The 21,433-nt window shown below is 43.6% G+C and overlaps 1 protein-coding gene and 1 long non-coding RNA gene across 2 annotated transcripts in view; one reads left to right on the plus strand and one right to left on the minus strand.

Annotated features, from left to right (window-relative positions):
- The window catches only part of LOC139023596 (uncharacterized), a 581,371-nt gene that overhangs the window by 83,368 nt on the left and 476,570 nt on the right, over positions 1–21,433 (plus strand). The window lies entirely within an intron of this gene.
- Positions 1–21,433, minus strand: part of LOC111958148 (tetratricopeptide repeat protein 28-like) — a 247,033-nt gene that overhangs the window by 55,294 nt on the left and 170,306 nt on the right. Inside the window, 1 exon segment of the mRNA XM_023979335.3 lies at positions 17,759–18,266. Within this exon segment, the coding sequence (XP_023835103.2) occupies positions 17,759–18,266 (508 nt within the window).

Raw genomic sequence — 21,433 nt, forward strand, 5'->3', positions numbered from 1 at the left:
TGTTAGAGAGGAGGATGGAATAAGCAGTGTGTGTAGAGAGAGGAGAAATAGCAGTTGGTTGTAGAGAGAGAAGGAATAGCAGTGTGGTGTAGAGAGGAGAAGAATAGCAGTGTGGTGTAGAGAGGAGAATAATAGCAGTCTGGTGTAGAGAGGGAGAAGAATAGCAGTTGTGTATGTAGCGAGAGAAAGAATAGCAGTGTGTTGTAGCGAGGAAAAGAATAGCAGTGTGTTGTAGAGAGGAGAAGAATAGCAGTGTGTTGTAGAGAGGAGAAGAATAGCAGGTGTGTTTGTAGCGAGGAGAAAGAATAGCAGTGTGGTGTAGAGAGGAGAAGAATAGCAGTGTGGTGTAGAGAGGAGAAGAATAGCAGTGTGTTGTAGAGAGGGAGAAGAATAGCAGTGTGGTGTAGAGAGGAGAAGAATACAGTGTGTTTGTAAGAGGAGAAGAATAGCAGTGTTGGTGTAGATAGGAGAAAATAGCAGTTGGTGTAGAGAGGAGAAGGAATAGCAGTGTGGAGGAGGGGTGGAGAACATGAAGAAAGAAGTATTTTTCCCCAATCTTTTATTCAGCCCTCAGCTCTTCTCTGATGATCTATGTTGATGTGGGGAGGGTGGAGCGGCACCTGTCATGGCTTAGAAGGTAACATGTAGCCAGCTAGCTCCGCTCAGCACAGCGACAGTAACATGCTTTATTACTGAGGCGTGGTTGGCTGACTGAGGCCCAGTGGTGACAGGAGCCTTGGCTCAGTGCACGCTGACCTATAAAGGAGAATGAAAATGTTGCTTTCCAGACTCTCCAGGCTCTAGTCATTAACCGGCTAACTTACCCCTAGTCAGCGTTATTTAATATCTCAGGAGGACTGGAGTTGTGGCTTTTGTATTTAACTCACATTTCAAATCAACATCAAAATCAAATCAAATCAAATTGTATTGGTCACATACACATGGTTAGAGATGTTAATGCGAGTGTAGCGAAATGCTTGTGCTTCTAGTTCCGACAATGCAGTAATATCTAACAAGTAATCTAACAATTCCCCAAAGATCCAGAATACTGTTCTTTACGGTTCTGTTAGTCTCTGCTGTTGTTTTGTTGTGTTTCCTGTTTGATTTTATTGTGGCTCTGGGAAACAGGGTGAAAACAAGGAAAGTGATTGCTTAATTAAAACTCTTACCTCCCGCCCTGTTAATTTATRGAGTCGCCATTTCAAATGACTTTTTGAGATGCAACAAAAAACAATGACAAGTTGGTTAGAAAAAGATAGAGGGGAGGAGGGAGAGGTAGGAGATAAGGGGGGGTAACAACAACTTCCAAACAAACTTATTAAAAACCTCTTTGAAGTGAATTGCAGGGGAAAATAATACAATTTATATTCTGTTTCATGAATAACAGAAATGTGAGCTAAATGCGAAAGCCACCACTCGAGTCCTCTTCGAGATATAACAAATTGCTGACTAGGGGGTAGGTTAGCCGGTTAATGAATAATAAATGGAGGCTGGAATGCAACATTTTCATMTCCTTTATAGGTCAGCGAGCACTGAGCCAAGGCTCCTGTCACCGCTGGGCATCAGTGAGCCAACCATCCTCAGTAATAAAGCATGTTACCATCCCTGTACTGAGCGGAGTGCTAGCTGGTTACATGTTACCTATAAGCCATGACAGGGGTCGCTCCACCCTCTCCACATCAACATAGATCATTAGAGAAGAGCTGAGAGAGGGGAACAAAAGTTCTGTGAAGAAACACTTTCTCTCTCTCAACATGTTCTCTCCCCCTCGCTATACGACACTGTCATTCTTTTCCCTTTTCTCTTAAGCTTGTTAATCTTACAAGCTTGATCATGTCCTCGTTGTGTAGAACAGGGGTTCCMAAACKTTTTCACTCGGGGCCTCCCTTCTAGCATTGGGGAACATTCTAAACCTAACCCCCCCAGGTTTAAMGCTTATTTCCTGAAATTCTACACATTTTGTCATGGGGTGCAGAGAACATTTAGCAGTTTCAACGAACATTTTCTTGCAATTCCATACATTTTGCCATGTCTAATGTGTATTCATGTGATATTTGAGTGACACAATATTTACAACAATATATATGGGCTAAAAAAACTAAATAACATGGGYTAGTTGATCTGGACATTTCTGACAAGTTATAAATAGCTTTCTAAGTATACAATGACAAACATGACAAGAGGAACTGATGATGCACGACCCAATTTCGCCCCACAATTTGGGAACTACTGGTGTAGAACATATTGTATCTCTGCATGGTGGTACTTCAAAAGCAAGCAGACTGTACAGTAGGCTACAGTATGTCAAGTTGGCTACAGTATGTGGGGGAATGACTAGGCAACAACAACATTCCCCCCTTTACCATCAACACAAACAACAACAACAACAACAATGGTGTAATTAGAGAAATTATGCTTTTCATGCCCACTTCATTCTCTGTTATCTTCATTATTCAGCTCTTGGAGAATCAGCTATTAGGTAATTAAGCGATTCATCTATTCAGTTTCAATTACTGGGAGCCTGACAGCCTCAGATTACAAATCACTAGGGTGAGGGGGAGTGAAGAGCAGAGAGAGAGAGAGAGGAAGAGAGAGCAGAGAGCAGAGGGAGGAGAGAAGGAGAGAAGAGAGAGAGAGAGAGAGAGACAGAGAGAGAGAGAGGCGCAAGGCACCATCAAGCAGAGCAAATGAAAAGGAGAAAGAAAAAAAGACAAGGAAAGAGAGCAAAGGAGAAACAAGAGGTAGAGACAGGAGGGCACCTTCCACACAATCACCTAGCAGTCCCCTGGGCCTCCTTCCCAGCCATCACCATGAAGCACTGCAGCTTTTCCCTGGCAATACAGAGCAACAGGCCCACTCTTCTCCTCCTCCCATTCATTTCCCCCCATTTATTTTATGGTTTTGTCACCAGCTATGGGTCTTTGACACTACATCAAATACTGTAATTATTGTGCCAAGGAATTTGAAGTATTGTTGCGGTTGATGTATGCTTGCTGTTACTGGTGAGACTAAAGATTATCCTGATACCGAGCTAGCTGAAGGAGAGATAAACCCACGATTAGCTTCCTGTTTGACATACAATGTTAAAGGGATACTTTGGGATTTTGGCAATGTAGCCCTTTATCTACTTCCCCAGAGTMATTTTATGTCTGCATCCAGTGTGAAGGAAGTTAGAGGTAGTTTTGCGAGCCAATGCTGACTAGCGCAATGACTGGAAGTTTATGGAATCCCTTAGCATGCTAGCAGTTACCATAGACTTCCAGGCATTGCGCTAATGCWAGTTAGCAATTGTGCTATCGCTAGTTAGAAACTTCCTTCAAACTGCACACAGAGACATAAAAAAGGTATTGACAAGTTCATCTGACACTGCCAAAATCCTGAAGTATCCATTTAGTTCTTCATATTGGAAGAGAGGTTTGGATCTCTCTTTCCTATCGGTCATTTCAAACAGCTCTTACAATAAAAGGGCATTATCATAATTTTACAATTTTACAGTATTGTTCCAAACTCCTGTCTGGAAATATATATAAAACCCTGGAAATCACATTTTTGATTGCACTGGGCCTTTAAGGGTGGACTACGGTGCACTAGCTCAGCAATGCACTGCCCCCTATTACAGGATGCAAATGTAGCATCATAAACTGTAATCGCCCTGTTTTATGACCACAAGTAATCAGGATACCTTTCTGAATATATATCGATGGGACCTAAGTGATTACAGCACTGGTTGGGTGTTATGCTGGTCAAAGGCGAGCAGCGTCAATTTATGTTTGGTTGATTAACCTTGATCCCTGCTTCCACACTCTCTCTTTTGCGGATTAGGAACAAGTCATCCTGGAGCACCATTATGTCTCTTAGTTGTCCATTAGAGTCAGCTTTACAACTGTCTAGATGGCTGTCATAAGTCATCCCACCAACGTATATTATAATGACTGGACTCAAATACAGCTGAATGGGCTACAGATGTCGGATCTTAATTTGACCCATTTCGTCGCAGGAGGAAAATTATCCTGCAGTAGGAGTATTTKAATGAATATTGAATATTTATCATCACTGCCAGGGGGCAGCTGGAAGCGGTGTTTGTAGGCTATACAATGCAGTACCATACCTACCATACATATTCTGACACCCTAACCCAACCTAATGGAATGGCCCCACCCCATGGCCCATCTGGCAATTTGTAAAATGTATACCAGTTCAATGTTCATATCCAAGATGGCGTAGCAGTCAGATGTCCTTTGTCCTCGTCTTGTCCCGTGTATATATATTTCATATMTTTTTATCTTTTTCTTCGCATATCTTTTTATGTATTTTATTCTAAAAACTCAACTTCAAAACACTCTCCTGCAACCCGCCTCACCAAATGTGGTGCGGATCTGTTTTTTCCCAAAAGTATTATTCACCTCGTATCCGAAATCCACAACAGAAGCTAGACAGAAGTTAGCCAGCTCACTAGCTAACGTTAGTATTCAGCTAACCACGGCTAGCTGTCATCAGCTATCCTTTAGCTCGGAAAGCTATCGCCAGTTTTGTACAACGCGACTCAGACCAGAGCATACCGGACCTATTTTCTCTCCATATCCCCGGATTTCTACCGCAAGCTCTGGACATTTACACCTGGATCTTGTAGCTAACTAGCTGCTATCCGAGTGACTATTGGCTAACGTCGATTCCGGAGCAAACACCAATTATCCCGGAGCTAGCCAGCTGAAGAGTTCCATCAGCCACTCCTGGGCTACAATCACCTATCCGGAGCCCCCCCGGGCCTTCACGACTGGAATATCGACGTTATCTCCCGAGGGAGTCATTCAACTGCCCCTCCATCGCGAGGTAACCTGAATGCCCATCTGCTAACTGCGGCCCGGTAATCGTTAGCTGTCTTGAGCATATCGGCTGCTATCTGAACAGGTCTATCGAACAATCTTCTTGGGCCACATAACTATAACTATTTTGACAATTGGATTGGTCCCCCTACCACACGGAACCCACTAATCTTCCGACGGAAACGCACGGGTGGCTAAAAACAGACCTCCATCTTCTGCTAGCTTGCTACCCATGGCTCAGCTAGCTGTCTGAATCGCCGTGACCCAACCAAACCTCACTAATCACTGACCCTTATGATCACTTAGCTAACATGCCTCTCCTTAATGTCAATATGCCTTGTCCATTGCTGTTCTGGTTAGTGTTTATTGGCTATTTCCACTGTAGAGCCTCTAGCTCTGCTCATTATACCTTATCCAACCATTCAGTTCCACCACCCATACATGCGATGACATCACCTGGTTTCAATGATGTTTCTCGAGACAATATCTCTTTCATCATCACTCAATGCYTAGGTTTACCTCCACTGTATTCACATCCTACCATACCTTTGTCTGTACATTATACCTTGAATCTATTTTATCGCCCCCAGAAACCTGCTCCTTGTACTCTCTGTTCCGGACGTCCTAGACGTCAAATTCTCATAGCTTTTAGCTGTACCCTTATCCTACTCCTCCTCTGYTCCTCTGACGATGTAGAGGTGAATCCAGGCCCTGCAGTGCCTAGCTCCACTCATATTCCCCAGGCGCTCTCTTTTGATGACTTYTGTAACCGTAAAAGCCTTGGTTTCATGCATGTTAACATTAGAAGCCTCCTCCATAAGTTTGTTTTATTCACTGCTTTAGCACACTGCCAACCCGGATGTCTTAGCCGTGTCTGAATCCTGGCTTAGGATGACCATCAATAACTCTGAAATCTCCATCCCTAACTACAACATTTTCAGACAAGATAGAACGGCCAAAGGGGGCGGTGTTGCAATCTACTGCAGAGATAGCCTGCAGAGTTCTGTCCTACTATCCAGGTCTGTACCCAAACAATTTGAAGTTCTACTTGTAAAAATCTACCTCTCTAAAAACAAGTCTCTCACCGTTGCCGCCTGCTATAGACCACCCTCTGCCCCCAGCTGTGCTCTGGATACCATATGTAAACTGATTGCCCCCCATCTATCTTCAGAGCTCGTGCTGCTAGGTGACCTAAACTGTGACATGCTTAACACCCCGGCCATCCTACAATCTAAGCTTGATGCCCTCAATCTCACACAAATTATCAATGAACCTACCAGATACAACCCCAAAGCCGTAAACACGGGCACCCTCGTAGATATCATCCTAACCAACTTGCCCTCTAAATTCACCTCTGCTGTTTTCAACCAAGATCTCAGCGATCACTGCCTCATTGCCTGCATCCGTAAAGGGTCAGCAGTCAAACGACCTCCACTCATCACTATCAAACGCTCCCTGAAACACTTCAGCGAGCAGGCCTTTCAAATCGACCTGGCCCGGGTATCCTGGAAGGATATTGACCTCATCCCGTCAGTAGAGGATGCCTGCTTATTCTTTAAAAATGCCTTCCTCRCCATCTTAAATAAGCATGCCCCATTCAAGAAATGTAGAACCAGGAACAGATACAGCTCTTGGTTCTCTTCARACCTGACTGCCCTTAACCAACACAAAAACATCCTGTGGYGTTCTGCATTAGCATCGAACAGTCCCCGGAAATGCAACTTTTCAGGGAAGTTAGAAACCAATATACACAGGCAGTTAGAAAAGCCAAGGCTAGCTTTTTCAAGCAGAAATTTGCTTCCTGCAACACAACCTCAAAAAGGTTCTGGGACATTGTAAAGTCCATGGAGAATAAGAGCACCTCCTCCCAGCTGCCCACTGCACTGAGGATAGGAAACTCTGTCACCACCGATAAATCCACTATAATTGAGAATTCCAATAAGCATTTTTCTACAGCTGGCCATGCTTTCCACCTGGCTAMSCCTACCTCAGTCAACAGCACTGCACCCCCCACAGCAACTTGCCCAAGCCTTCCCCATTTCTCCTTCTCCCAAATCCAGTCAGCTGATGTTCTGAAATCTGGACCCCCACAAATCAGCCGGGCTAGACAATCTGGACCMTYTCTTTCTAAAATGATCTGCCGAAATTGTTGCAACCCCTATTACTAGCCTGTTCAACGTCTCTTTCGTGTCGTCTGAGATTCCCAAAGATTGGAAAGCAGCTGCGGTCATCCCCCTCTTCAAAGGGGGACATACTCTTGACCCAAACTGCTACAGACCTATATCTATCCTACCCTGCCTTTCTAAGGTCTTCGAAAGCCAAGTTAACAAACAGCTCACTGACCATTTCGAATCACACCGTACCTTCTCCGCTATGCAATCTGGTTTCAGAGCTGGTCATGGGTGCACCTCAGCCACACTCAAGGTCCTAAACGATATCTTAACCTCTCTTGGGTACGTGAGACGTTAGCATCCCACCTCTTCAACAGCCAGTGAAGCTGCTGGGCGCCAAATTCAAATACAGAAATACTCATTATAAAAATTCATAAAACAAAACATATTTCACATATGTTKAAAGATTAACTTCTTGTGAATCCAACCACGGTGTCAGATTTTAAAAATGCTTTACGGCAAAAGCATACCTTACGATTATTTGAGAACATAACCCAGCAGACAAATCATTACAAACAGTAACCAGCCAAGTAGAAGACACAAGTCAGAAATAGAGATAAATGGTATGGTTGCACTCAGCAGACATTCATTTACTCAATAAATGTTCCTTTTGTTCGATAAAGTCTCTTTATATCCAAAAACCTCTGTTTTGATCGAGCGTTTTCTTCAGTAATCCACAGGCTCAAACGCAGTCAAAACAGGCAGACAAAAAAATTCTAATTGTATCCGTAAAGTTCATAGAAACATGTCAAACGATGTTTATATTCAATCCTCAGGTTGTTTTTAGCCTAAATAAATCGATAATATTTCAACCGGACAATAACGTCGTCAATATGAAAGGTAAACAAGAAAGGCACTCTCTCGGTCGCGCTCATGAAAAAGCTCTGTGACACTTTAGGGTCCGCTCATTCAGACTGCTCTTACTTCCTAATTTTTCAGAATACAAGCCTGAAACTATTTCTAAAGACTGTTGACATCTAGTGGAAGGCAAAGGAACTGCAATTTGAGTCCTAAGTCAATGGATACTGTAATGGCATTGAATAGAAAACTACAAAACCAACAAAATAAACTACTTCCCGAATGGATTTTTCTCAGGTTTTCRCCTGCCAAATCAGTTCTGTTATACTCACAGACACTATCCAAATCTCTACCAGTTATATGCATATCATATCTTCTCGGCCCGAAAAGCAGGCAGTTTAATTTGGGCATGCTTTTCATCCAAAATTCCGAATGCTGCCCCCTACCCTAGAGAAATTAACCGCCATCGATAAGAAACAATACTGTGCCACCGTATTCATTGACCTGGCCAAGGCTTTCGACTCTGTCAATCACCACATCCTCATCGGCAGACTCAACAGCCTTGGTTTCTGAAATGATTGCCTCGCCTGGTTCACCAACTACTTCTCCGACAGAGTTCAGTGTGTCAAATCTGAGGGCCTGTTGTCCGGGCCTCTGGCAGTCTCTATGSGGGTGCCACAGGGTTCAATTCTTGGGCCGACTCTCTTCTCTGTATACATCAATGATGTCGCTCTTGCTGCTGGTGAGTCTCTGATCCACCTCTACGCAGAYAACACCATTCTGTATACTTCTGGCCCTTCTCTGGACACTGTGTTAACAACCCTCCAGACGAGCTTCAATGCAATACAACTCTCCTTCCGTGGCCTCCAACAGCTCTTAAATACAAGTAAAACTAAATGCATGCTCTTCAACTGATCGCTKCCTGCAGCTGCCCGCCCGTCCAGCATCACTACTCTGGACGGCTCTGACTTAGAATATGTGGACAACTACAAATACCTAGGTGTCTGGTTAGACTGTAAACTCTCCTTCCAGACTCACATTAAGCATCTCCAATCCAAAGTTAAATCTAGAATTGGCTTCCTATTTCGCAACAAAGCATCCTTCACCCATGCTGCCAAACATACCCTCGTAAAACTGACCATCTTACCGATCCTCGACTTCGGCGATGTCATTTACAAAATAGCCTCCAATACCCTACTCAATAAATTGRATGCAGTCAATCACAGTGCCATCCGTTTTGTCACCAAAGCCCCATATACCACCCAACTCTGCGACCTGTACGCTCTCGTTGGCTGGCCATCGCTTCATACTCGTCGCCAAACCCACTGGCTCCAGGTCATCTACAAGACCCTGCTAGGTTTTCTCTGCTCGCTGGTCACCATAGCAGCACCCACGCGTAGCACGCGTTCCAGCAGGTATATCTCACTTGTCACCCCCAAAGCCAATTCCTCGTTTGGCCGCCTCCMCTTCCAGTTCTCTGCTGCMATTGACTGGAACGAACTACAAAAATCTCTGAAACTGAAAACACTTATCTCTCTCACTAGCTTTAAGCACCAGCTGTCAGAGCAGCTCACAGATAACTGCACATGTACATAGCCCATCTATAAATAGCCTAAACAACTACCCCTTCCCCTACTGTATTTATTTATTTATTTTGCTCCTTTGCACCCCAGTATTTCTACTTTGCACACTCATCTACTCTCGAATCTACCATTCCCGTGTTTTAATTGCTATATTGTATTTACTTCGCCACCATGGCCTATTTATTRCATTTACCTCCCTTATCTCACCTCATTTGCTCACATTGTATATAGACTTATTTTTCTACTGTATTATTGACTGTATGTTTTGTTTTACTCCATGTGTAACTCTGTGTTGTTATATGTGTCGAACTGCTTTGCTTTATCTTGGCCAGGTCGCAGTTGTAAATGAGAACTTGTTCTCAACTTGCCTACCTGGTTAAATACAGGTGAAATTAAATATATAAATAAAATGGTGGTTCTACAGCACGGCAAAAAAAGAGCCACGGGGCATGTTTCTTACATATAGGATGGCATCTGTGATTCGGTTATGCATACTGTAGGCCTATAATGTGGACTGGAATTATGCACTTCTTTCAAACCATGAAGCTGGGAGAGATGATGGTTCATTGATGATGGTTAATTGATGATGGTTCATTGATTTGTGCAGGACAGTGATTTAATAGGATAATAGGTGTACTAGGCCTAATGAAATAGATGAATGGGGCTGTCAACTCAGCCAGACATTCACACTCAAATATTTTCGATCTCCTCTCTTTGAGAATTCTTTACAGATATGTATTTCTATCTGTCATATGAAACTGCTGGCATGTGTGGTGAGCATTAGACCATTTATTTTGTCCACTACTTGCATTTTGGAACATTTGTGCATATTACCATGTGCCCATTGCTGCGCWTATACTGTGAAGAATTAATGGATTATTACAATTTTAAACAAAACGTTCTGATCTAGTCCATCTGTCTTGTTGTGTTTATAGGCTATGCAGCCTATGCAGGCTATTTTTAGACTGCAGGTCCACTGGGCATTAGTTCAAGTAGCCTATGTAGGCTATGTGCAGGCTACAGCGTGACTCGTGTGAATTCTTCTGTGGATTACAAACATGTACATATTTGTAGGGGGTAGACGTATTTTTCATTATGGAACACTTTATTTGGATAGTCAATCTATAGTTGCTCTACAGACTATTAGTAACATTTCAACTAACTATCTACTAAACCTAACCCTAGCTCTAACCTTACCCTAACCCTTATTCTAAAATTAACCCTAACTCTCTAACCTTACCCTAACCCTTATTCTAAACCTAACCCTAACTCTCTAACCTTACCCTAACCCTTATTCTAAACCTAAACCCTAACTCTCTAACCTTACCCTAACCCTTATTCTTAAACCTAACCCTACTCTAACCTTACCCTAACCCTTATTCTAAACCTACCCTAAACTCTCTAACCTTACCCTAACCCTTATTCTAAACCTAACCCTAACTCTCTAACCTTACCCTAACCCTTATTCTAAACCTAACCCTAACTGTAACCTTAGCAAGCAGTTGATTATCAACAGATAATTTGTTGATAGTATGATCATCTGGACTATCCAAATAAAGTGTGACCATTGTTTTATTACATGTTTAAGGCAAGCAATAGGCAGAATAAATTAGTGGTTGCCTCAATGCCTGTCTGGTCCAGCGGTTCCACCCGCTAACCCCGGCATACATACAGTATGCCAGTTGGCATCGGTTCGAATCCAGCCCATTGCCCTTTAACTCATTCTTCCCCATTTTTCAACACTGTTATCTCTCAAAAGCAACAAAAATTACGAAAGGAGTGGGACTGCCCCACTCCTTAAAAAATACCTGTAAGGTAGAATAATGATAGGCAGGTATAATGATAATACAGTAGGATGATGATACAAGCTAGGTCTAATAATATGCCATTTAGCAGTGGGAGGATTGTAACATTAACACATGGATGTGGCAAAGTGCCAGATTCTTGAACGATAATAATGACCAAATCATTGTGGCATGATGAAAGAGACAGGGTTGGAGCTAATTGCAGGAGTGGGGATGGTCAAATCAAATCAAAGGTTATTTGTCACACACGCCAAATTCAACAGGTGTAGACTTTACAGTGAAATGCTTACTTATGAGCCCTTTCCCAACAATAAAACATTTTCAAGTAAGACAAATTTGCATTTAAAAAAAAAAGAATAGTAACACAATAAAATAACAATAACAAGACTATATACAAGGAGTACCGGTACCGAGTCAATGTGCAGGGGTACTAGGTAGTTGAGGTAATTGAGGTAATATGTACATGTAAGTAGGGGTAAAAGTGACTAGGCAATCAAATCAAATCCAATTTATTTATATAGCCCTTCTTACATCAGGTGATATCTCAAAGTGCTGTACAAAGTGCTGTACAATCAGGATAGATAATAAACAGAGTAGCAGCAGCGTATGTGAAGATTGTGAAAGAGTGTGAAAGTGTTTCTATGTGTGAGTGTGTGAGCGTATGTGTGTGTTTTGTGTGTGTGAGCGTATGTAGTGTGTGTATGTGAGTGTTGGAGTGTCAGCATAGTATGTGTGAGTGTGTAGGTAGAGTTCAGTAAGTGTGCATAGTGCCGGTGCAAGAGAGTCAGTGCAAATAAAAATGGGGTCAATAGTCAGGGTAGCCATTTGATTAACTGTTCAGCTGGTTTGGGGGTAGAAGTTGTTCAGGAGTCTTTTGGTCACAGACTTGGCGCTCCGGTACCACTTGCCGTGCGGTAGCAGAGAGAACAGTCTATGACTTGGGTGGCTGGAGTCTTGACAATTTTTAGGGCCTTCATCTGAGACCGCATGGTATAGAGGTCCTGTATGACAGGGAACTCGGCCCCAGTGATGTACTGGGCCGTACGCACTACCTTATCGCCTTATGGTTATATGCCAAGCAATTCCCATACCAAGTGGTGATGCAGCCAGTCAAGATGTTCTCAATTGTGCAGCAGTATAACTTTTTGAGGATCTGAGGGCCCATGCTAAATCTTTTCAGCCTCATGAGCGGGAAGAGGCATTGTCATGCCCTCTTCACGACTGTGTGTGTGTGTTTGGACCATGATAGGTTCTTAGTGATGTGGACACAGAGGAACTTGAAGCTCTCGACCCACTCCACTAAAGCCCCATCGATGTCAATCAGCTGTCAATCAACTGATGGACCAAATCATCTCGTCGACTCAGCCAGGGAAACAAACAGTAGCCTATTATCAGTTTTCACACCCTTCTGACAACGGATAGGCTAACGAGTAGCCTATAGAATGTATTGGAATATAAGAAAATAACAAGGGGCCTATTGCAACCATCGATGGCACAGCTGGTCTCAATTGCAACCATTATTGGTCACCTCCTTACCGCTCCCTAAACTATGTCTTTCAAGATATCTTAGGCCGCTGGTTGGTATTGTCATTGAACAATTTAGTCCATTTTAACAGACTACGGGCKATTCATCTATTTGTCAGACATTCCAATGTGTATCAGTAGCTAGGTTTCCATCCAATTGGCGACAGATTTTTATGCAAATATTCTAAATCTGCATATGAAACTATGTGCATTTTCCCACCAGTGGTGTTTCCACCAAACGGACTTGTTGTGGATAAAAATCAGTGTGTGTTGACGTAGTGCACACAAAATGACCTTTTTCCTTTAAGTTTTCATGTACCGAATAAAAATCGAAAGTTCAGTGTTTCCATCACATTTCAACTCTACTGTTGTGTTAAATTGCAAATGTTCCTACTCTGGTCTTGGCAGGTGTGCTCTAGCCAACAGCTCACCGATATATTGCAGGTAGGCTAGTCTACATGATGAGATTATTATGGATAAGAGACAGAATATTTTGTATTTGTCAAACGCCAGTCAAGCATCGATCATCATGTCACCAGAATAAGGCCCTCTGTTTTTATTAGAAAAGAGCATCAAGCTCATCACTGTGCACTTTCACCACACTGTGAAGTTCATTATAACTTATTTCATCTGTAGCCTAATAAACTGCATGCTTTCCCGAGTCGTAGTGGGTGGACCACACACCATATAATCGTGTGACTCCAAGTTTACTTCGATATGATGGTTATTATATCAATATATGCGCATAAAGGCATTTCCACTGCCATTTCTTGCATAATTCATTTTACAGACACAAAAATATCCCACCATGTTGAACGAACAAATTATCTGTCAACATTTATTACATTATACCAAAACTTCCTGTTTCCATCACAGCTGTTGTGATTTTTTTTTATACGGTATGATTTTACTCGCATAAGAACTGTGGATGGAAACATGGTTAGAGTATGGCTGCATTTCAGATACATTTTTGTACATTTGAATATTGCAGAAATAGGACCTAGGCTTAGCGTTTGAGCGAGCGAGAGAGATTATGATTTTGATATTAAGCCCTGATACCAATGACTCGACTGCCCCCGCATGGAGAGAAAGAGAACTGCTCATTTTGATGCAGCAGGATAAGTCTCTGCAACAAAAGAGTGATCAAATTAGGATGGCACAGCTGTATGTCGTCGACCACTGCTGGTATTGACTATCCATAGAGGCACCTTTATCCCCTGTCAGGCTACGCTTTATCAGTGAGTACATTTACATTCACACTAATAATTCGATATTATACTGATTATGCAATAGTCACGGCGGGGGTGGGTGTGGGGGGGGTGTACTAAGCTAACTTATGGAATTATTTTAAGATGGTCATAACATGGATCATTTTGCTATTTGATTTAGAATTTTAGGACCGCTTTAGGTATATATATATATATATTTTTAAAGTGATTTGATAAAATATTGAATTTGGCCTTTACTACTGTAGCCTATAGAAATGCATTGAATAACACATTCGTAAATGGCAAAAAAGACAGTCAAAATATGTCTCATAAGGAATAAGGTTTGGAAGTGTCTGTCCTACATCTAGGAGATATATTTAACACTATTTAACCTCTTATTTTTGTTGGTAGAAAACTACCTCTTATACTTCCGTTTGTTTGTATGGGTTACCTTCAGACGAGTCCTGTGACATTTGTGGGGGTTGTTGAGCAAAACAGAGAACATCGTGTTCGTGAGATTCTTCCCTTTCCATAGTGGGATCATATTAGCTTGTAGCTCAAACGGTTTGGACACGACAGACAGAAGTTGGCACATCAGCGTTACCGACTTCAGAGGAGTCCAGTGATACATAAGGGGGTGGTAGAGCAAAACGGGGAACACCACAGAGTGGTCATAATAGTTGTAGGCCAAACCATTCAGATGCTACAGACGTTTTAGTGAGAATAAGATTTTTGGGATGTCTCATGGTCTGACAAACATCACTGTAGATCGGCCACCCTCATAGGTGGATGCGGTAGATTGAGACACAGCCCATGCAAAAACATATCTCTAGTTTAAATTGACAGATCGTGATGGGGATTTTTGCATTATGTTACTTAGATTGATGCACAGGTGCTTCAATAGACTCTTAAGGATTAAAACACCTGGTTTTCTGAGCAATCATTCAAATTATTAGGACATGTAAACACCTTATTAAGCGGCATTCCGGCGATTTATTTGATCTAGGCATGTGCTAGCACCAGTCGTGCGAGCCTCCCTCTTTATCGCAACTGAAGTGAGTTCAGAACAACTGAATGGATGTGTCTTAGAAGTAGTTTTCACATACAAACTTAATATGTCCGAACTTTGTCGCTTTGGTAGAACTTTCATTTTGTGGGCGCTTTTCTGCGTTCAGGTAGCCTGATTTTAGATATGTCCATGTAAACAGAATTATTAGGGAAACCGTTCTTCTTGCAAAGCATGTAAACGTTTTGATCAAACTATTATATTAATCTGACTATCCACAATAATCACATTATTGTGTGCATGTAACCGTACTCAGTGTTTCCTCCCCTAGGAGGGGAGGGGGTGACTGGGTCTTCCTGGGGCATACATCTATGTAGACGTATAGAGGTATGCAGTGGTAGCCACGATTTAGCAGCATATACTGGAAACACTGGTTTTACAATTAGATTAGCATTGTATTGTCAAGGTTGCTAATCATTTTAGATCTGCAAGTTTTTGACCGTCAGATGACTAGGGCTTTGAAAAGGGGACAATAGTTACATTTGAACTCCAATCAAAAGGCCTGATCTTATAAACTTAACTTCCCCCTCTCTCTCTTTTTTATTTATCTACGCCACCAGGATTCATTTGCTAGATTTGATTAAATCCTTGCCGGTGGGGGGAGAGAGTTCCCATGAAAATTGTAAAAGGTTTTTATGGGCTTAATTTCTCCTGTGACAGTGTGATAGTTATATGTTGGTGTTCCATCACTCTAGCACATCCCAGCCAGTGATAAGTCACTGAGGCTGTCTGTCTGCTCTGCTCTGGGCCCATGCAGAGGTTCCTGTCCTGACCAATCACATCACACCCCCCAGACCAGGCAGAAGTATCCTGTATCATGCAACACTGCAGTAAATCTACATAACAGTAGTAGACTGGACATAGCAATGTATTTAGCTGACTGCTGTTCAATGACCTTTGTTCTCACACCATTCACTACTTAGGCCTCCATTTTAAACAACATTTAAACATTTAAAACAACTGTGAACAACTAAGGAACATCCAAATAAAGAAGCTACAGCAATATACACTCACCGGCCAGGTACACCCATCTAGTACTAGGTCGGATCCCCCTTTGCCTCCAGAACAGCCTGAATTTTCGGGGGCATGGATTCTACAAGGTGTCGGAACTATTTTTTGCTCAATTGTTATCAAGGAACCTAACGTGTGCCAGGAAAACATTCCCCACACCAATACACCACCACCACCAGCCTGCACCGTTGACACCAGGCAGGTTGGGGCCATGGACTGTTACGCCAAATCCTGACTCTGCCATCAGCATGACGCAACAGGAATCGGGATTCCTCGCACCAGGCAATGTTTTCCCACTCCTCAATTGTCCAGTATTGGTGATCGCGTGCCCACTGGAGCCGCTTCTTCTTATTTTTAGCTGATAGGAATGGAACCCGGTGTGGTCTTCTGCTGCAATAGCCCATCCGTTACAAGGACCGACGAGTTGTGCATTTCGAGATGMTGTTCTGCATACCACTGTCGTACTGCGCCGTTATTTGTCTGTTTGTGGGCCCGCCTGTCAGCTTGTACGATTCTTGCCTTTCTCCTTCAACCTCTCTCATCAACCAGCTGTTTTCACCCACAGCACTGCTGCTGACTGGATGTTTTTTGTTTGTCACACCATTCTCTGTAAACTCTAGACACTGTTGTGCGTGAAAAGCCAAGGAGGGTTTCTGAGATACTAGATCTGTCGCGCCTGGCAAAGACAATCACACCACTCTCAAAGATGCTTAGGTCACTCGTTTTGCCCATTCAATCGAACAGTAACTGAATGCCTCGATGCCTGTCTGCCTGCTTTATATAGCTCATCACGGCCACATGACTCACTGTCTGTAGGAGCGATCCATTTTCATAAACGGGGTAGTGTACCTAATAAACTGTCCGGTGAGTGTATTTGAATGTGGTATGCACAGAGACAGGTAAACATATGTACTACTGATATAGTCGTATCTCGAACCCACAACAAGCAGAGGACAAGCAGGAGCAGAGAATAACAACATGAGAGGAATGCGGATATCACCCCACCATCAATGAGGGAGAATACTGATGCTGCCTCCACCTCCACACAGTCTCTCTCTCACGGGCAAACCATGACCTCTACACTCCTGTTCTAGCCTGTTCCCATCACATCCTCCCAAGCTCCTTGTGAGGAAGAATCCTGGCTCTACTGTAGGTCAGTGACCTGGATAAAACCCCATGCTGATGGAGCAAACACACTGTAAACATTTCCCAACCTCCGTCTGCCTGTTACGTCTTTCTTTCATCTGCCAGAGTAACTTTCTAACAACCAGGTGCTTCCTCATCCTGTAGGATGGATGGGGCCAAATAGAAAAACTTATCTCACATGCTCATCAGAAAAGGTAAGCCAACAACACGAAGGACTGCGCTCTACATAGTTCTTAGCACGAGGGACTGCTCTGTGCATTGTCCTCAACACGAGAAACGGCGCTGTGCATTTTTCTCAACACGAGGGAATGCGGTGAACATTGTCCTTAAATTACAGGGACAGGCCTAGAAGCCACTCTAAGTGGGGGCATAACACTGTACTAGACTAGAAATAGTCTTTGTTAGCCATGTCTGAAATGAAACCTAAAAATAAAGATGTTATAGATGGATATGATCTCCAGCCCAGTCCCCCGGCCCACCGCCCACGGCCTACCCCAGTCCCTCTGTGTTGATTGATAAATACGTACCCAGGTTGGAGGAGGCTCTTCCCCCTGCAGCCCAGTATCCCGGCCCACCGCCCACGGCCTACCCCTGTCCCTCTGTGTTGATTGATAAATACGTACCCAGGTTGGAGGAGGCTCTTCCCTCTGCAGCCCTGTCCTTCAGGCCCTCAGCGATGGCCAGTTGCTGTTCATGGTACTGCTTGGCTCTCTCCAGGTCCTGCATGCAGCGTGCAGCGTGCCCCAGCCCAGCGTACGCCCTCATCTCTATAGGCTGCTCCTCCAGCTCCTGGGCCAGCTCCAGTACATGGGTGTGGTAGGACATGGCCTTGTCAAAGTTACGGTGGTAGTGGTAGGCACTGCCCAGGTTGCTGTAGGCACGGGCCTCCTCCCTCTTGTTGGTCAGGGCCTTGGCGATGCCCAGGTGCTGCTCGTGGCATTGTACAGCGTTTTCAAAGTCGCCCATAGCAATGTAGACAGCGCCCATGTTGCCCAGCTCTCGTGCCTCTGACAGCTGGTCTTTGGATTGCTTTGCCAGTAGGACACACTGCTTGTGGCTGGCCAGGGCATTAGGGTAGTCCCCGATGGCTGTATACACATGACCCAGGCTGCTCAGGGCCATAGAAGCTGCCTGGAGACACAGAGAGAACACACAGACAGACAAACATCAGGCAAGCAATTAAGGTCACATAGTAAAAACACTTATAAACTAAAGCTTGTGAAAATTTTACTGAGTTGATTGCTTTTGCATCTCAAACACAACACACTCCCTCAACATCCCTCAACATCCCATTCCCCAAAGTATATAACAAAAATTATATTTGAAGCAATATTGCTTTAGGGACCAAACAACAAACAAAAATGCTTTGCTTCCTTTTTGTGATCAGAGGGGGGTAAACCCTGTTGCAGATTAGCACAGTGGCAGGCTTGTTTTAAAGCCAACAGTTTCCCTTCATGGAGTGTGCCACCACCAATGGAACAAAGAGCCAGTTAATCAAGAGGAAATGAGAGGCTTAACTTCACTCTTCAGCTGTGGGTGGGAGACAGACCTACTAACTGACAGACTGACTGATTCTCCTCATCTATTCAACACTGGCAACACTTCTCTATCAGGAGGGCTGATGCTGGGTATAATTTGTAGCATATTCTTATCTATCGCCTCAACAGGATCTTTCTCCTCTCACCCCCATCCACCTGCATAGATATGAAGTGTAACACAAAGTGTAGGGTGTGCAGTAAAGTGGAGTTGTCTGAAACAGTGCAGGCCTGACCCTCTAAGTAACACACTCATTGTAGGTTTATTAGCTGTTATATAGAGGGTAAACTGCTGGGAATTGGGGGCGGCTGTATCTGTGTGGACAGATGTTGCATTAATTGCAGAGGACAGGGTCAGCTAATAACGCATCTCCTCCCTCCCTCTCTCTCCCCTTCTCTCCCTCTCTGTGTCCAACAGAACGGGAGGGGCCTGGAGAGGGTTGGACAGGGGCCAGGGAAGAGGATAATCACCCTGACAATTAAGGCCACAACTCTGCTTGATTTCCCTGCCTGGGTAGAAGCCTCTGTGACACTGATACTTGGGGTTACACTGAGTGCATTTAGAAGTAACCAAGCAAAGGATGACTGGAAAGTCAAACAACTCCAGTAATGGATTATTATTAACTTCATTCTGTGCTGTTTGCTAAGCCTTCATTCTGTGCTGTTTGCTAAGCCTTCATTCTGTGTTGCTCATCATCAAAAGGCATGTGCCTCAACAGTGCTGAGGTCACTATTGAATGTTAATGTCAACACATCTGAAAAAGCAATCACTCATGTATAAACGCAATGGCACGTGTTAACCCACTTTAGTTTATTACAGGAAAACACTGCGCTTTAAAATCAAGATACAGAATTCCATGAACACCGCAAGAAGTAATTTAGTGAAGAAATATCGAGGTAATTCCTGCTCCCACACAGAGAGAAAGAGAGAGAGTTTCACAGCACCTTTGCTCTGAGAATGCAAAATGAACACATTGCTTTTATTGAGTTCCATTAATTCATAAAAAACAATGCATAACCTAAGAAAAAATCCATACTGTAAAACACTTTCTCACACTTATACAAACACACACAAGCTGGCAAACACATACACATTTTGTACCTTTCATACTTTATGTTTCTCAAACACACATACACACAAACACACACAACAGTGCTACCTTTCTTTCATTTCACAGGGCTGCTGATGCCTGGAACATATTACCTGCCGACATAAGGACTTCCAGCAGTTTGCTGGAGTTTAAAGCCTCGACAAGATATTATATGGGGCCTAGGAGGCAATTACCTCCCGTCACAACTGTTGCTGTTTCATGTTCCCAGATAGCCTATCTAGGTCTGCTCAATTACATGTGCCGTTTGAAGCTCCGCTCAGCTCCATCTCTCCAACTCCAACTTCCACTCTGTGAGCAGAGAAACCGAGAGGATTCCTCTGCTCTCTCTCTGTCTCTTGGGAAAATGAGTGAGACGAGGAGGGAGGGAGGGAGAGAGAGAGAGAGAGAGAGAGAGCAATCTTTCACCACAGTTGAGATGAGTTGTGCTTGTGATCAGTGTCCCTTTAAAGTGAGACTGCAACATTGCATTTTCTCCCCAGATAGAGAGTTGATGGGGAGTCAGTGGAGGAGCGAGTCTTGCCTGCCACTGTACATGTGTTCTGCTAGGCTTGGGGACAGACAGACAGATGCTGGGACCCATTTTACAGTCAGTGGTGACTCAGCACTGCTCATGTAGACTGATCACAAGTACCCAGCAGTCCAAGAAGGGAACATTTCCTTTAAACATTTGATTTCTGCAACGGCGACTGTTCTAATTTGATTTAATTTATTTTCTTTACTTATCTATCCCCCCTCCCCTCCCTTCCCCTCCCCCCACCCTTCCCCCACCTCTCTCATTCCATCTGTGCAGTCAGATCTGATTGTGTTTACAGAGTCCGGCCCTTCTCCGGATGTGTGCTGATTTGATTAATCCAAACGTCGGCCTTTATAAACTGTTGATAAACCGCTGGTTCTTATCAACACATTGATCCCCTAATGAAAGGTAAACTGGTGCAGCCCCCTGAGGGAGGGTTGAGGGTTGTGGGGGTGTTCTCCAGACAACATCTTCATCAGAACAGCTTGGCTGAAGAGCACTATTCCATTTCTACAACGCAGGCAGGGACAGTGTTTAACATTCCTGGCTGATACTCCAATGACAGCCATTTGTCGTGGATATGTTTATATTGTACAACACATTAGACAAATGGCTATTTTCATACCACATGCTAGTGGTAATGCATCGTCGTTAACATAGTGACCCTCAGGGCTGAATGTAGATTTCATTTCTTACCGGTACGGGACACTCAAGTTTGCACTCACATTTGTTTTTATACTACACAATTACAGGGCAGCCTACTCTGACACTGACAAACAGATCAATAAAAACCATGATGTCTGATCCATATAATGGGCCTACAAAAAGGGGAGACACAAATACAATATGACGTCCATCTAACCTGGAGGAGGAAATGACTGTCCAAAATCAAACAAAAGTGGTGCTGACCCAATGACAAAGACAGTGAATATGTACACTCACCGGGGATATGGCCGATGTTCTCCGCTGGTGCCAATAAGATAGGCTACTGTTCGCTCAACTAAGTTAACAACAACAATTTTGGGAGTGGCGCAGCGGTCTAAGACACTGCATCGCAGTGCTTGAGCCGTCACTACAGACCCGGGTTCGATCTCAGGCTGTGTCACAACCAGCCATGACCGGGAGTCCCATAGGGCG

Source organism: Salvelinus sp. IW2-2015, linkage group LG33 (genome assembly GCF_002910315.2).
Source record: "Salvelinus sp. IW2-2015 linkage group LG33, ASM291031v2, whole genome shotgun sequence".
In the NCBI taxonomy this organism is placed as follows: domain Eukaryota; kingdom Metazoa; phylum Chordata; class Actinopteri; order Salmoniformes; family Salmonidae; genus Salvelinus; species Salvelinus sp. IW2-2015.